The sequence below is a fragment of the Pipistrellus kuhlii genome, unplaced genomic scaffold, assembly GCF_014108245.1.
Source record: "Pipistrellus kuhlii isolate mPipKuh1 unplaced genomic scaffold, mPipKuh1.p scaffold_m20_p_2, whole genome shotgun sequence".
In the NCBI taxonomy this organism is placed as follows: Eukaryota; Metazoa; Chordata; class Mammalia; order Chiroptera; family Vespertilionidae; genus Pipistrellus; species Pipistrellus kuhlii.
This window is the reverse complement of record NW_023425515.1, coordinates 99,533,502-99,548,713: the sequence shown is the minus strand read 5'-3', so window position 1 is coordinate 99,548,713 and position 15,212 is coordinate 99,533,502. Positions and strand designations below refer to the sequence as shown.

Genomic DNA, 15,212 nt, shown 5'->3' with positions numbered 1-15,212 from the left:
TGTGGACCTGCATCTATTTTTTGAAGTTGCGGCATATGTTATGCCTCTTAGTTTGTGAGGCTGGACATAGAGAATAAGACATGGACTCAAAGTATGCCCTCAGTTCCTGCTGCCTCCCTCAGGGGTAGAGTGGACCAAGGAATAGAAGAGGCTGTTGAGGAGGCAGTCTTTGAGCCTGAGAAAGAGTGTTAAATGGGAAAGGCTGTTTTGGAGCTCACATTCTCAGGATTTGGGCTCTCATGAAGATCATAAAGTGAGAAGGGAATGGCCAGCCCCGTGTCCTAGTAAGGCAGAGAGCACAGGAAAGGCAGGCAGATAGAATTCTCAGAGGTAGAAATGTACATGTGCTCTCTTCTTTTGCAAGACCTACAACCTAGGGAGTTTCTCAGGAGAAACTGCCTCCCATAATGAGGGTAGGACCAGGAGGGGTTGTGCAGGGAGGTGCAAACACCGCCGCCACCACAGCCGCTTTTTCTGGCTCTGCTGTGACCATTGCAGGTCAGTGGGTGGGCCTGGTGTGTGTGAAAGAAAAAGAAAAAAAAGTTAAAACCACTCCAGGGACTGTGAGGGGAAAGTTATCCTGCAGTCTGGCATCAACCTGGGAAAAACAGTGCTTAGTCAGGGAGGAACAGGTTTAGGGTTGTAAGGAGGTGATGGGAGTGAGACACGTAGAAAGGAATTATCCGCTGGGTAGAAAGAGTAGTCACAATACAGAGAAAGGGGCTGAAGACAGGTTTGAGAGGGCAAAGAGGACTTCGAGAGGAGGATCTGATGGGTGGGAACATGAGAGTAAAGCAAGGGGCGAGAGCTGAGGGGAGTGAGGGGGGGGCTGTTCTAGGGATCTCTGAGGCCTCCATTCCAGTGGCAAAAATTATCTAGATCTTGGAGGATACTGGAATCTAAAGTGCTGTTTTTGGACCAACGAGAGATTGTGGCCAGGTAGAGCTTCTTCAGTTTGATGTAGCCAGAAAGACCAAGGGTTGCAAGATTGGCCAGGAGATATCTTAAGGATGTGTAGAGGGGGTTTGGACTGAGAGGTTCCCATGACTGGAAGGAAGGGCCACCGGGAAGTTGGGGAGGAAAGAAGGAGCATCCTCTGTTTCCCTCAGCCAACCTGTAGAGAGAGAGAGAGACGAGAGAAGGTTCCAAGGTCATCACCATGAGAACCTTCCTATGGAGTAGAACAGAGTTTTCCTGGAGAGGTACCTGGGCTTTCGTAGAGGATGTGTAGCCGAGTAGACGGGAAAACTCTGAAGCCCTTTCAGGTCAAGGGGTGGAGGAGGTTGGGAAAGTCCCTGAAGCCTACCTGTTAGAAAGTGGTGAGATCCCCACTTGTCCTGGTTCGGCAGGGTTCGAGAGGTGTCCGGAGCAGGCCGATCAACTCAGAACCATGCCACTGAGCAAAGCCAGAGCAGGAGTCAGAAGCTTGGGGCTAGGTCCAAGGATCATCCATGCTCATGTGCACCTCTCCTAGACTTTGGCACCAAATGAAAGATGAGATAGAGGGCCAGAAACCAGGACTACAGACTTAATTAGAGGAGAAGAACCCTGCCGAGCAGTCTTGCAAAAGAAGAGAGCACATGTACAAGGGTGAAAGGCACCTTTTGAGGGGAGGAAAGGGAAGGGATGGGGCTTAGGGTACTCAGCACACGCTGATTGGTGGTTTCACATAAGGCACATGATTAGGCACTTAGGCACTTAAGCACTTAGGAATCGGGGGCTTAGAGTATTTGGCAGGTGCTGATTGGTGGTCTAATGTACAGTCCATATAAGGTGTCTGGTTAGGTGCTCAGTAATGTCCATGCTGCAGGTACAGGTTACATCATACTCTGCCCATCATTTGGGGGAAGGGAGGATCTATCAAGAATATTTGGCTTTGCGCCGGGACCGGTTTGGCTCAATGGAGAGAGCGTCGGCTTGGGGACTGAAGGGTCCCAGGTTTGATTCCGGTCAAGGGTATGTACCTTGGTTGCGGGCATATCCCCAGTGGGGGGGTGCAAGAGGCAGCTGATCGATGACTCTCTCTCTCATTGATGTTTCTAACTCTATTTCTCTCCCTTCCTCTCTGTATAAAATCAATAAAAAATAAATTAAAAAAAAAAGAATATTTGGCTTTGGGTGGTGGGCACACAGAATAACATACTCATATTGTAACATAGAAACCTTCCGGAAGTCAATTCCAGCATGTCATAATTGCAAGAGTTTCATCAAAAGGTTGATGGAACTTGGAGACTCAACAGGGCTGAGTCACATATATCATCACCTGTTGGAATGGTAAAGGCATTTCCTCCAAACCTGAATACGATTATTGTTTGCTGCCAGACAGCTCAGGGCATCTTAATCTACATGTTAGTGCCTCCTGTTGGTCAAACACCTGAACAGCCATAGGCTGTTCCCCAATCTGACAATGCTTCTGTATGCTACCCTTTGAAGTGTATTATCTTCACTTGCCTTAGGACAATTTGGGTTAATAAAAAGCAAGGGGTCCTGAGACAAGGGTAACTTAGCTCCTTCAGCTAGGCTCCTCTGACCCCCAATGCCTTTCAAAATTATCTTTCATCTCTCAACTCATTTAATCTATGCCTTTCTCCAGATTGCTGAACCCTTCTTAATGCTGGAACAAGAACCCTGGCATTAATGGTACCCTGAACTGGGGCTTTCTGAATCCTTGCAGCACCTACAGAAACCCACACCTGAAACCTATATGTTCATGTTAACAAATGTCACCCCAATATATTTAATTTTTAAAAATTTAGGGTTTTCATATATCTGATATGCAGGTCCTAAAAAGTAGGACTAACTGAGTGAAGATGGAATGAGGGCTATGCAAATCCTGTTATATATGGTTGGAAAGTTACAAACTGCATGTGTCAGTTTAGATGCTTCCAAAAAAAAAAAAAAATAGATTCAACTTAAACTATTGTAAAATAAAGGGAATTCACCACCCTGCATAAGAAAAAGTTCAAAAGTGAGTAGGCTTCAGGCAAAGATTGATCAAGGCTGCCTTTATGATTTATTCACTTGGCCCCATTGCATAAGCTGGCTTTATTCTTATCCTGACTTACCTCAGGGTTAGATTTATACTGACAGCATCAGCCAGGGATGAGGATCTCAGAAAAAAGAATGGAACATCACAGGAAGACTGAAAAGTATAGGAGGGTAAATATCAGTGTTCTCCCCTCCTCCTTGTATTTAATCTTCCACGTTGCTTTCCTTGGCAAGAACTAAAAAACCCAGAGGGTAAGGGAGCCTAAAATTAGCTCCTACAGGGCAGATGAGGGAAAGGATTGGGAAATGGATCTTAAGGCAAACAGGCATGTGACTGACACAGGCTCAAAAGATATTGAGTGGCCAAAATGGGAATGGGAATGGAATAAGGTAGACAGAAGTTCTCCTAGCACACAGAGCCTGAGGAGCTCATTTCACCACCAGTACATGGAGAGCTTGTTCTCCTGGACCACAGATGTGATGGCTGCCATATATCGGTGACAAAAAAGGGTGCTATTAAAAGTGGTATGCTGTTCTGAGTGGGAGTTTACCTCTCAGCAATCCACTGTACAGTGTTAGGGGAGAGGGGTGGCTGAATGTCTCCTCTAGCTACAGCTTGGCCTGAATGAGAGGAATCCACATCATATGGAGAGTCTGGGTGCTGGGAGCTTGCTGCAGTTCTAAGTCAGGATTTGGAGTTGACTTTAGGAAGAGGGCAAAATCACTTAGATTGCCTAAGTAATAGTAGTATTATATTAAGGAAAATATATATGGAAAGGAGGGTATGGGCTAGCCAGTTAGGCACTGGATTATGGGTTACTACCCGTGTTTCCCAAAAAATAAGACACCCTCCGAAAATAAGACCTAGCGTATGGAAAGATAAGACATCCCCTGAAAATAAGACCTAGTGCAACTTTGGGAGAAAAAATTAATATAAGACACTGTCTTATTTTCGGGGAAACAGGGTATTGTGGTTACTTTGGGTGGCTGGCACTTTTCCCTCCCTCCTTCTGTAACCAGGTACTCCAGAGCTTGGGAGGAACCCCACATTATAAGAAACTTGGTTTGGACAAGTGCTTTGCATAGCACCCCCTGGCCCAACCTTCAGCCTCTCGGGAGCTAGGATTACACAAGTGTGCTTACATGCCAGACAGCCAAGTGTCTGGGAAATGAAACAGACAGCTGTGGATGTTCTCTGCCCATCCTTCTTTCCTTTGGGAAATTAATCTCTTCCCTCCAGGTGGTTCTGGAAAGGGCTGTAAAGCACAGGTGCTCATTACCTGACACCTGAGGAGTCTATGTCATCTAAGCTAGGCCAATCAGATACTCTCTCCCAAGAATTTGAACTGGGGACAACTATCACAGGGCTGGCAAACCACAGAAATTGTTCCCAGTTGGCATCTCCAGCTGCTGTCCTTCCTGAGGCATAGGTGGTCATGCTGTCACTTCCCGTAGTCTTCCTACAAACCTTTTTATACTCAATTGAAAGGAGATTTTTCTGTTCCTAATGACTAAAAATTCCTTCTTGGTACAAAAGTCAACATGATTTAAAAATTTAGCAATCACCATATTTTAAGAACTAAACTTAGATCTCCTTTGCTAGGCTTATTTGGGACAGAGATACTGCAAATTCACACACATCACCAGGGTTCTGGGACAGACTAAATCATACAGAAGTCCATGGACCACAAGTGCCCTTAAAAAGTAGAAAAATAGCTCTGGATGGTTTGGTTCAGAGCATCTGTCTACAAACTGAAGGGTCTTGGGTTCAATTCCAGTCAGAGACACATGCCTTGGTTGTGGGCTAGATCCCTAGACCTGGTCCAGATACATGTGGGAGGCAACCAACCAATGTCTCTCTCTCACTGATGTTTCTCTCTATATATCTTTCTCCCTCCTTTCCATTCTTGGAGTGGGGAGGGAATAGGGAGATCTAAGGAAGATCTTCATTATAAGTATTTTCTTAGAAGATATGGTTTCAGAGTAAGTCATGAATTTTCTATTTCATTTAACTAAAAAGTAGAAAATAATATACTAAGGGTGTTCTTCAGGACAAACTTATACTCTTCACTTCTGCTAGCTGATTTTTATAAAAAGGATAATGTTTTTCTTTATCATGTTTATTAGTGGTATATGTATTTACTATTTATTTATGAATAATTTGTTTGAATAATCTCCTAAACATACACAGAGGCATACAAATGCAGTCCTAAACACTATGCATACAAATAATTTATTCTTATTTCATACATATGTTTTTCAGCCAAAAAAATGAATAGTTATAAGACCATAAGAGATAAATGTCTCACACAAACAAAACCATAGCAAATTACAGAACAGACGTAAATCACAATTTTGTTCAGCTACATTCACAGAGCTGACCAAATTTATGGATTCTGTTTCTTAACTTAGCAGGTAATGTGGAGTTATGGATAATCAATGCTTGGCAGAATACACTAATACTTTGAAACCACATCACAGTCCCTGTGTGGAAGTTTACACATCCTGAGAAAGTCCCTCTAGCTCACTAGATAGAGCTGTTTAGGATGTGTATGATGTGTATGATGGCTGGAATCAGGGTAGCCTAAGAATTAATTAAACAAGTGGAGAAAAATGTTTCTTTCTTCCTTTATGCCTGCATTATCCTTTATTCTCCTTTCCCTCCATTTATCAGCATTAAATGAATTAAAAAATAAAAGTAAAAAATTAACCCCACACAAGGATATTTGGTCACTGTTAAATCTTCTGTCTGCTTCTGAGCTGGTTTGAAAAGGCCAAAATGGAATCCTCTTAGAAACCTTTTATCTTCAAGGCTGAATTTGTGGAAAGTGAAGGCCTCAAGGTGGTGGCTTGGTCTGGGAAAGGATGACATGAGAGTTCAGAGCAACTGCATGCTTTCTGTAGAGAGAAGAGCAGCTAAGGAACCCTCCCCCTGCCCTGGGGCAGAGCCCTTTCCTGGTCTGTGTGGGGATGGATGGCTTAGGGCTTTATTCTCCTTTTCACTCTAAGAAATAAGGAATAGGGTGTTCGAGGTTGTGCATTTTTCTGGTTATGTTATTCACAATAGTTGTAAACTCATCAAAGTGATCTGTGTCTTATCCTTTTATTGCATTGATACTTAGCTGCTTAAAATAATTTTGCTCAAAGCCTCCAGAGCAGAAAACCAGCCTGGAGGAAAATGCTTTTGCTAAGCATTGCTAAGAAAATGAATTTAATGACATTTCTGTCAAGAATTTAAAAAATATTTTTAAATTTAGCCTTGTTACACACCTATAACATCTGATGGTTTTCTTCTCCTTAAAAAAAAAAAAAGTGTGTTTTTTTAATTTGTCTTTAAACTATATACATTATTTACATTTTTAAAGACCTACTAGGTCTTTATCATTAAGGTAAAAGCTCCAGGTAATTAAATTCTCAGGACACAGATGAGACTTTCCAAAGGGCACCATTCTCATCTATGGGCTAAGGCCTGTGTTTTATAAACACATTACTATTATAAACTTTTAAAATATAAAATTAGAATACTTCTCTAATTTTTATTATTTTCTTTTTTTTGCATCCAGCATATGAAAAACAGGTGATGCTTCCTAACTAGAGATAGAACTAAAAGAAAAAATGAAATTAATGTGTCCCCATTCTCTTTTCATGTGGAAGCAAAGATTTATTTACATGGTGTCAGTTTTCAATGTTGTGGTGAGCCATGAGGGGCAGGGCCCTCTCCACAGCATGGTTAAATAGCCAACTGAAGACCCCTCCACGCCTACTTGAGTGCTTATTGCATATTTTAGGTGAAGTTGGAAGGCATGAGAAAGGTGGCCTGCAACTTTTACACATTCAAGAAATTTTCCTTAAGAAATGTCATGTTTGGAATAGTTTCCAGAAATAGTTCAAGAACAAAAAATGTTAAAATCCATGCATTAGATTTAGAAGTACAATCTATGGGGGAATAATTCCAAAAGCTCAAAAAAATGCTGTTTTTCCATTGAATTATATAGGAAATAAGTGAGCATTTTGTTGTATAGGTATGTGTTCAGAGCTTTCAAAAGTCACATCCTGTCACAATTAACAATCAAATGAGCATTCTTGGCCTCTGACATTATTATTCTGCAACTTGCTCACAAATTCTTATTACTCTCTTCTAAAACAAAAAAATCTACAAACTAGTTAGAAGTCTGCAAACCAGAAATACAATACATTTCCCCCCCTTTTTTTTTTAAACAACAAAATTTTATATTTGCTTTTTGGAAAAGTGACTCAGAAGAACTGACCCCAATTTTCATATTTAAAAATTAGTTATTCATAACACTGAAGAAATAAAATCTTCAGTAGGAAGACATGTTTCTTTTCACAAAGGAATACAGTAGTTCTCAGCTTCAGCCAATCCATGTTTCCTTTTCCATCTTATCCAGGCTCATTGGCTCTTTGTTAGCGCAATATATGACAGAATATTTGGCAACCTTTCAAGAAAATGATTCAAAAGGTAATTTACTGGTGCTATCCCTTAATGCCATTTTCCCCTTATGCCCTAATTTTATGGAAACAAATTAAGGTCATTAAGCCAGGGGCAAGTGTACCATTCAAAATATGCCTGGACACTAGTGCTCAGGTCAAAAGCTATGGGATGTGGTTGGGCTGCCAAAAAAATTTCTTGCTTGTCTATTTGAGTGCTGACAGGAGGGGGATTCACATGCTTTTCTAGGGACAAAATTTAAAACTCAGGTGAAATTGTCCATAGCTGAACTTGCTATTCCATTTGGGTTGATTACATCTAATCTTTCTTGTTCTCCCTTTCTCATGCCTTCTTCCTATCATTTTCATATCTGATACGTGTTCTTTATAATTTCCTCCAGATATTTTTTCTAAGATATGTTTCATAATTAAAACCCAAAGAGCTGAAACAAGGAAAAAGGCTAAAGAACATTAATCTTTAGAGATGTAAGCTTTTGAGCTTGCATATTTTTAAACTTATGTATGAAATTCAGACAATTATATATCTTAGGCACTTTGGATGAACCTTACTTCATAATGTTATGACTACTATAAACCTTTCAAATATGATTGTTATCAGTCTTTGTTAACTAGTAGTGATAATATTTTCATATATATCTCTTCACCTGGATTTACATTAAATTTTCTCATTATTTCTAATCATAAAATGCACAAAGGCTTAGGAGCTGACAGAATCAAAAAGAAAGAACATGATTGTGGTGACTAGCATGTTAATTAAAATAAGATTTTAAGCATTGGTCTTATGTTAATAGGAGAAAAGGACCAAACTCAGTGGCTTCAGATATCTGTTTATGGAAAAGATCAGGGTTTGGTCCCTGGCCTCATGACCTTTCTAGTCCTCCTACCTGTTCCACCCACAGACAAAAGGGTAATAGTTGTATTAATGTGACGGATCCTCACCAATGTCTAACATGCAGTGGATGCTCAAAGATCACTAAAGGAATCATGTATAAATGTATAAAAGTCAACTCAAAGACACTGACAGAGAAAAGTAAGCTGTGGCAGACTTCAACAGGTGAATAATCTAAGAGGATAAAAATTAAATAGCTGATAACATTTTGTATAAGATATTAGAGGCCCAGTGCATGAATTTGTGCATGGGTAGGGGCTGGCCAGCCTGGGTTGGGGGTGGCGGGGTGGGAAGGGAAAGGAGGGGGGGAAGGGGTGACATGGGCAGTTGGCCAGCCTGCCTGCTGGTCGAACTCCTGGTCAAGGGGAAAATTTGCATATTAGCCTTTTATTATATAAGATATATCAAATACACTGAGTGGCCAGATTATTATGCTTTCAGAGATCATAATAATATGGCCACTCAGTGTACATTCTCTAATTAGTGTTTGTGCTTGGCCAGAAAAACTAGCAAACACTCATAATCAAGCACAAAACCATCCCTACATTCTAATGTCAGTTTGAAAACAATTCTGTCACCTTGAGCCAACAGTATAACCTTGAAATGAAGATAACTCCTACTGTAACTCTTTTTCTATAGCTTTGTATGGGTTAACTGAATTGTAAAGAAATTTGAAGATAAAAATCTGTTTTTAATTGCTGTTACCCCTCAGATTAAGCGCCAAATCAGGAAAAAATATATAAAAATCACCCAATTCCCAAATTTTGCCTTCTTAGAAATGATTGCCCTGAAGTAGCATAATGACTTAGTCAGTGGTTAGCAAACTCATTTAGTCAACAGAGCCAAATATCAACAGTACAATTATTAAAATTTGTTTTGAGAGCTGAAAACTGACTTCTGCGCATGGGCCACAAAGTTTCCTTTGCACTGTACATGTGCGCCCGCACGTGGTGTTTTGTGCAAAAGCCACATTCAAGGGGCCAAAGAGCCGCACGTGGCTCACAAGCCGCAGTTTGCCGACCACTGACTTGAGCTAAACAGTTTTTTTAAAAATATATATTTTTATTGATTTTTTTACAGAAAAGAAGAGAGATAGAGAGCTAGAAACATCAATGAGAGAAAATCATCGACCAGCTGCCTCTTGTACACCCCCTACTAGGGATGTGCCCGCAACCAAGGTACATGCATGCCCTTGACCAGAATCGAACCTGGGACCTTTCAGTCTGCAGGCAGATGCTCTATCCACTGAGCCAAACCGGTTTTGGCTAGCTAAACAGTTTTTGACTGCAAACACTTGCAGGCAGGATTTATGAATGGAGACATATGAAGGCCACTCTGACCAGCTTTGAAGCCCCATACTTTCTTCTAAGGCTATTTATAGAAAGTGGCTAGCCAGTGGAAAAGAACACACTTATTTTTACAAGCCAGTCATGACATGACCAAAGAATTCACTTCCTCTCTCAGGGAAGGCTATCTTCTTCAGCTGAGGATATAGCTTCAAGGCAGGGAGTAAAGGGACCCCTGTTAGTCAAATGAATCAGCCTGTCAGCCCCAGAGACCAACCACACAGGGTGATAGGCAATAAGTCAAACATCCTCATTTCCCAGGTATGCCTGTATAATGCTGCTCCTTGAGATGTCATCTAGATTATGACAAACGTGTAAAAATAAAATGCATTATATAATATACTTTAAAATTCTATGCTTTCAAAATAGGTTTTACAGAGATAAAGAAGTACACTCTTATTTATCATTTATCCTACATTTCAAACAGCTAAAAGTAAAACTGAATTTTAAAGGAGGTGGCAAAATGGAGAGTTTGGAAAATATTTTAAAGCTATTTTATTCTGATAGCCATATTACCCCTGAAATACGTAATATACCTGAATAGTCCCATGCAAATTTGGAGACTTTGTAAATATTTGCTGATTCTAAAATTTCATCATTTACCTTGACAGAAATCTGATATAATTTAGCAAATAACATATATAGTTTTACAAACGCCCCTGAACTTGTGTAATGTTCACAGTACCTGTTTGCAAATATGAAGTGAAGTGAAACCAATGTTTTCAACTAGAACATCCTGTTGTCAATGGTATATGTGGTGTATAAAAATTAAGATAGCATGGGAAAGGGAAAGTGGAGAAAGGAAACTTTTGAAGAGAAACTGGAATCATAATCATTTGATAAAGATGTGGGTGTAATTTTATCCTTTACTGGCTTCTTTTTAAGAACAAAGACACAGGGCAAGAAGAAAATTCTGTTTGCAGACTTAGATCTACAACAAACAAAAATTTTAAATGACAAATACCAGATTTATTTCTTGTTCTCAAACTCAAGCCTTTTTAGAAGGCTGTCTCCTTAAAGTTCCTTCTGAAAAGGGAGGTCCCATTTTACACAGAAGCTAGAAAATACTCATCAAGTTGTCTTTAGCTTCTTTTGAGACTCTAGAAGAAACAATGATGACATGCAAATAACTTTGCAGGTGGAAATATCCTGTCCCTGAATGCATGTACTGAATTAAGTAACAGGTGAGGAATGACATCTGTATTAGACACAAATTTTCTGCCTCTGTAACTTAACAGAAATCTCCTTGCATGTTGCAAAAGTTGAGATACTGTCACCCATTAGCAAACCTGCAAAGATGAGACACAATCCCCATTAAGAAGCTCTAAATTAAATATAGACATATACAAAGTTAACTTCTATGTGAAAAGTTACATGCCAACATACTGGTTTCTCCAGAGAACTGTGCCAGCAGTTTATAAATATAGTAGTGATCAAAAGCACAAACAAAAGCAGCAATATATTAAGGGGGCACCAGCCTATCAGTGCTGAGGTGAATGTTCACCTACTTTATGTGCTTGATCTAAATTATACCATGAGATCAATACTTCCCAATCAATGACTTATTTGGCTCCTAACCAAGAGGACTTCTCAGGAAGTGTGATGAGTATTTAAATAAGCTACCTCAGTGGTTTGTGTTAATCTAAGAATGCCATCTCAAATACAAATTAACGTTTATGAAAATGTCTTAAATAATACTGGCCAATGTGAGTTTTAGAAAGGATCTCAGGAGCATGTTGACTCATTTCTCCATGATTTAGGATGACCAGCGTTCATTACTATATTCTACATCCAAATGAGACTTCAGTGTAGTTAATTAGGCAAAGGTAATTCTATTTAACTCAAATATTTCAGTTACAGTTTAAGTAATATGCTTCTGCCTGTTACACTATAACTACTTAATTTATTCCTGAGTATTATATTTTAAGCAACAATAGATGGCATCAGTCTAGAACAGTGTCCTCTCACCTTCCCCATCAGCTTCAATAGGAACTACAGCCACATTAGTGGGTTGGCCCCTTTTCCTAATAGAAAAGTCAGATGCTCTGCATGTCCTAGTAAGCTACTTCCGGTGCTACCAAAAATTTGAAACCAATTCCATTTTCCTTCCTTCCTGGGTGGAATGTTAAACCCTGATTTGCAGTACAGTAAGACAAAGTTTACTCCAACTGCTCTACCCTATATTTGAGGACCAGTCATTTGGGCATTGCTTCAAAAGGCACATTTATTCCAGTGGTAATTTAAATAAGTAGAGAAGGAAAAAATCAGATTAAAAACAAAACAAAAATAGGATAGGTTTTGTGGAATACATTACAGTAAATGGGTTACTGGGATCTACCCAGACCACTGAGTTCCTCACCAGTAGTCTAACCTGAGTCCCTATAGTAGAATAATTCACATTTAAGTCATGGCACACAGGCCTTCATTAAACACTGTTTAAGAAAGTAGTTGAGAATGCTCAAGCAGCTTGCCCTGATGTCCAGTTCAAGTGTATGCAATGCAGAAGGGCTGCAAAATTCATAACTATACCACAAAATTCAGTGCATATCACAGGCTTATGAAAATTATTGTATATATTACTATTTAAATAACATCTGAGAAACATTTTGAAATAATTAACTTGTGTTGTTCACATTCCATGCATTTTCTAGTATGTTAAGCCCTGTACTTATGTCTTTGTGCCCATTTCCAATAAAGCTCCATTCTTTTTACAAATCCAAGCACTCCTGAGACTGTAATGGAAGTACCCAGGGATTTTGTCTACTTACCCTCTTTAATGCATACCTGACCTCACAAGGGCTACTTGTTATTACAGCTGGCACAGAAGACGACTGGAAAATATAACTGTTTTGGGTTTTATTTGGGATTTTATTTACTACCTTCAAAAACTCCCTGGATGTCACAGACACCATCTGAATGCTGTCCATGGGCAAAAAACCATGGCCTTCTCCCTCCTGCTTGACCCACTTCCCTCATCCATAGCCCCAAGTGCAGTGGACCCCCACCCTCATCATATTGGACTTTTCCCCTGTGGCTCTGCAGCACCCTTCTTGCGCAAAGAAGGAAACAACAAAACTGGAAAACAAACCAACAACAGTAACAACAGAAAGTACAAACAGGTGCAAACCAGCAGCCTTCTGCAAGGCAGAGGCTCACTTTTTACTGCTGAATTCAGAGCTGTTCAGGAACTTCTTGATGACCAGCCCCAGACAGATGACCAGCAGCAGCATGTAGCCCACGGTGCCCGAAAAGGTGGGAGCGGCAGGGGGCTCCTTGAGGAATTGACGCAGGCCCTCCTCGACGTAGTACACCTGATCGTAGATGCTGAGGAAAGTGAAGATGTGGAAAAGCTGGTGACTGTGGCCTATGATGTCAAACAGGCCAGGTTGGATGCGCTCGGGGATCTTGCTCACATTGAAGAAGGCGGCCACCACCAGCCAGAAGTAGCGTCGGTAGAAGTGCACGAAGAGCGTGGGGTTCTCACCTCGTAGATCAAAGAGCCAGCTCTCAAGCATGATGGGGCAGGCCATACTGAGCGGCATGACGAAGACGAAGGTGCGCAACGCGAACGGATAAGAGCACCAATCCGTGCGGCTCTTGCAGCAGGCCACGGTGCAGGCCACCGCCAGCACAAAGGCCACAGGCAGCACGAGTGCACGGTAGGCGGCGATGAGGCGTGTGCAGTCCACATGCCAGCCCAAGCGCTGCTGCACGTAAGGGGTCATCACTCTGGCATCCAACAAGCTGAGGCCCGGCAGAAGGTAGTAGTAGTAGGCCACCGTGCTGCCGAAGCCATAATAGCTGATGGAAGCATAATCCAGGTAGAAGAAGGCGGCTCGCAGGCGCAGTGACAGGCAGCTGAACACGTGTGCCGTGCAACTCATGGCAAAGGTCAGCAGCACGCCCGACGCGTAGCACCACAGTGGCAGCAGCCAAGGGTGGTGGAAGGGTACGTCGCGGCCGCTCAGAAAGAACAGGCGGCAGAACTTGCTCAGGAACAGCAGAAGGGGAATGAAGTGCGTCCAGAAGTTGAGCGTCTCGTTGGTGGGCTTCAGCACCGAGGCTAGGCACTCCTGCACAGTGCAGGGCAGCCGCCGGTAGCCCGACAGTATGAAGCACTCCACGAAGTCGTCGGGCACCTCGTCCCAGCGCAGCAGCGGCTTGGTGGAGGCCTGAGAGTCCACAGAGGCTGAGGGATGGGGGCGCGAGGAGGCCTCCAAAGTCGCCTCTGTCGTGGCCCCTGGGCCTTTTGTGCCCGCGCTCCGGGGCTGTAGGCGTCGCAGCATGGTGCCCCGGGCTTGGCTAGGACGCCAACAGGCGACCTCTGGCGCGGGCTCCGGGGAACAGGCGACCTCTGGTGCCTTCGTCCGCGCACTCAGCAGTCCCCGCCGGCTGCTGTCGGAGTCTTTGTGTTAGCCCAGGGGCGTCGCTGTGGGTTCAAGAGAAGACCTGAGCCTCTAAGCAGCCGTTCCTAAAAATAAGCAAATAAATAAAAACAATCAGTTTGTAAGCAGTCAGCGACTGGCAGGAGCGCGCGTGGCTTGGCGACCCCTTCACCAGGCTTCCTGCTTTCGGCTCCCGGCGGCCAACGCTGCTGCAGCTCCAGCAGCGGCGCGGCAGACTGCTGCGGCGGCTGCGCTGCCCCGGTGACTGGGCATCGCGTGGTGCGGGAGCAGCCGCCGCCGTCCCCAGCGCGGGAGGCGGGGATGTGGGAACTGAAGCGCTGGAGGGAAGAAGGGAGGGACTGGCTCACCAAGGGAAGGCGGGGGGCCTCCCAGGCTAGTGTTTCAGGGCCGCCTCCGGGGATAGAGTTGTCCCCTGTCTCAAGTTCCTTACCATCCCCCCTCCTCGGGCTGCAGCAGGCGAGTTGGCCCGTTAATGATTGATGAGGGGGCAAAGGCTGCGCCAGCTACTCGGCTTCGGGTGTCGAGGGCGAGGGTCGGTGCTGGGGTTCCAAACCCGACAGCCACGCCGGCGATCAGCGATCGGCGACCGAGAGGACACTGGGGAGCCGCATTTGCTGGGGGCGGAGAGTTGTGGCTGCGGTCGCGGGGGCGGGGTAGAGTGGGGGAAGGGATAGCACCAGTCGCATCACAGCTTGGCGGGGCGGGGAGATGCGCTATTAGTCCCGAGGTAGCAGGAGCAGAGGCACTCTGGAAATCGGGGAGAGCTTAGAGACCGTGTCCGGATCAGGGTGTCACTGTCAGAAACCTGGGACTACCCCTCTTTTATCTTGTGTGTCCGTGCGCGCGCGGGAGCGCGCACGGCTCTCGCTGTGTGTACCACAGATCCTTAGTTTAATCTCCTTTCGTGTAGCAGACTTACTCGAGTGCGTCATTAACCTCCCTTTTCCCTAGTCCTTGTCTTATTCAAGCCCGTAGCTGGCCTCTTGTCGCATTCACCAACCGTTGGGGCCCGCAGTTCCCACATCCTCGTGTTCTTGTGTCTTTAAATGGGAATCTTATTTGGAGCTCAAAGTCCGAGAGAACTCAAGACCAGGCAAGTCAGAAAGACTGATG

At 43.2% G+C, this 15,212-nt stretch overlaps 1 protein-coding gene across 6 annotated transcripts; it reads right to left on the bottom strand.

The window, feature by feature from the left end:
• Window positions 1–5,193: 5,193 nt before the first annotated feature.
• Window positions 5,194–14,680, bottom strand: PAQR9 (progestin and adipoQ receptor family member 9). 6 transcript variants are annotated; one of them, XM_036444895.2, is made up of 3 exons: window positions 14,530–14,680; window positions 12,850–14,164; window positions 5,194–5,843 (listed from the first exon to the last, which is right to left on the bottom strand). In XM_036444895.2, exons 2-3 carry the CDS (start codon window positions 13,977–13,979, stop codon window positions 5,636–5,638), a joined length of 1,338 nt encoding a protein of 445 aa, XP_036300788.1. In that variant the 5' UTR covers window positions 13,980–14,164; window positions 14,530–14,680; the 3' UTR covers window positions 5,194–5,635. The 6 variants fall into 6 exon arrangements, with proteins under 6 accessions (XP_036300788.1, XP_036300787.1, XP_045440074.1 ...); XM_036444894.2 differs by having other exon boundaries at window positions 14,447–14,676; XM_045584118.1 differs by lacking the exon at window positions 14,530–14,680 and adding an exon at window positions 14,251–14,363.
• Between the last annotated feature and the right edge of the window lie 532 nt (window positions 14,681–15,212).

Bases quoted from the DNA above. Each gene is read 5' to 3' on its own strand.
- PAQR9 (XM_036444895.2), bottom strand. From the start codon at position 13,979: ATGCTGCGACGCCTACAGCCCCGGAGCGCGGGCACAAAAGGCCCAGGG. The intron at 5,844-12,849 runs GTGAGCCTCTGC...ATCCTTTCCCAG, and splicing joins TCTGAATTCAGCAGTAAAAA to ACCAAGCCACCACCTTGAGG.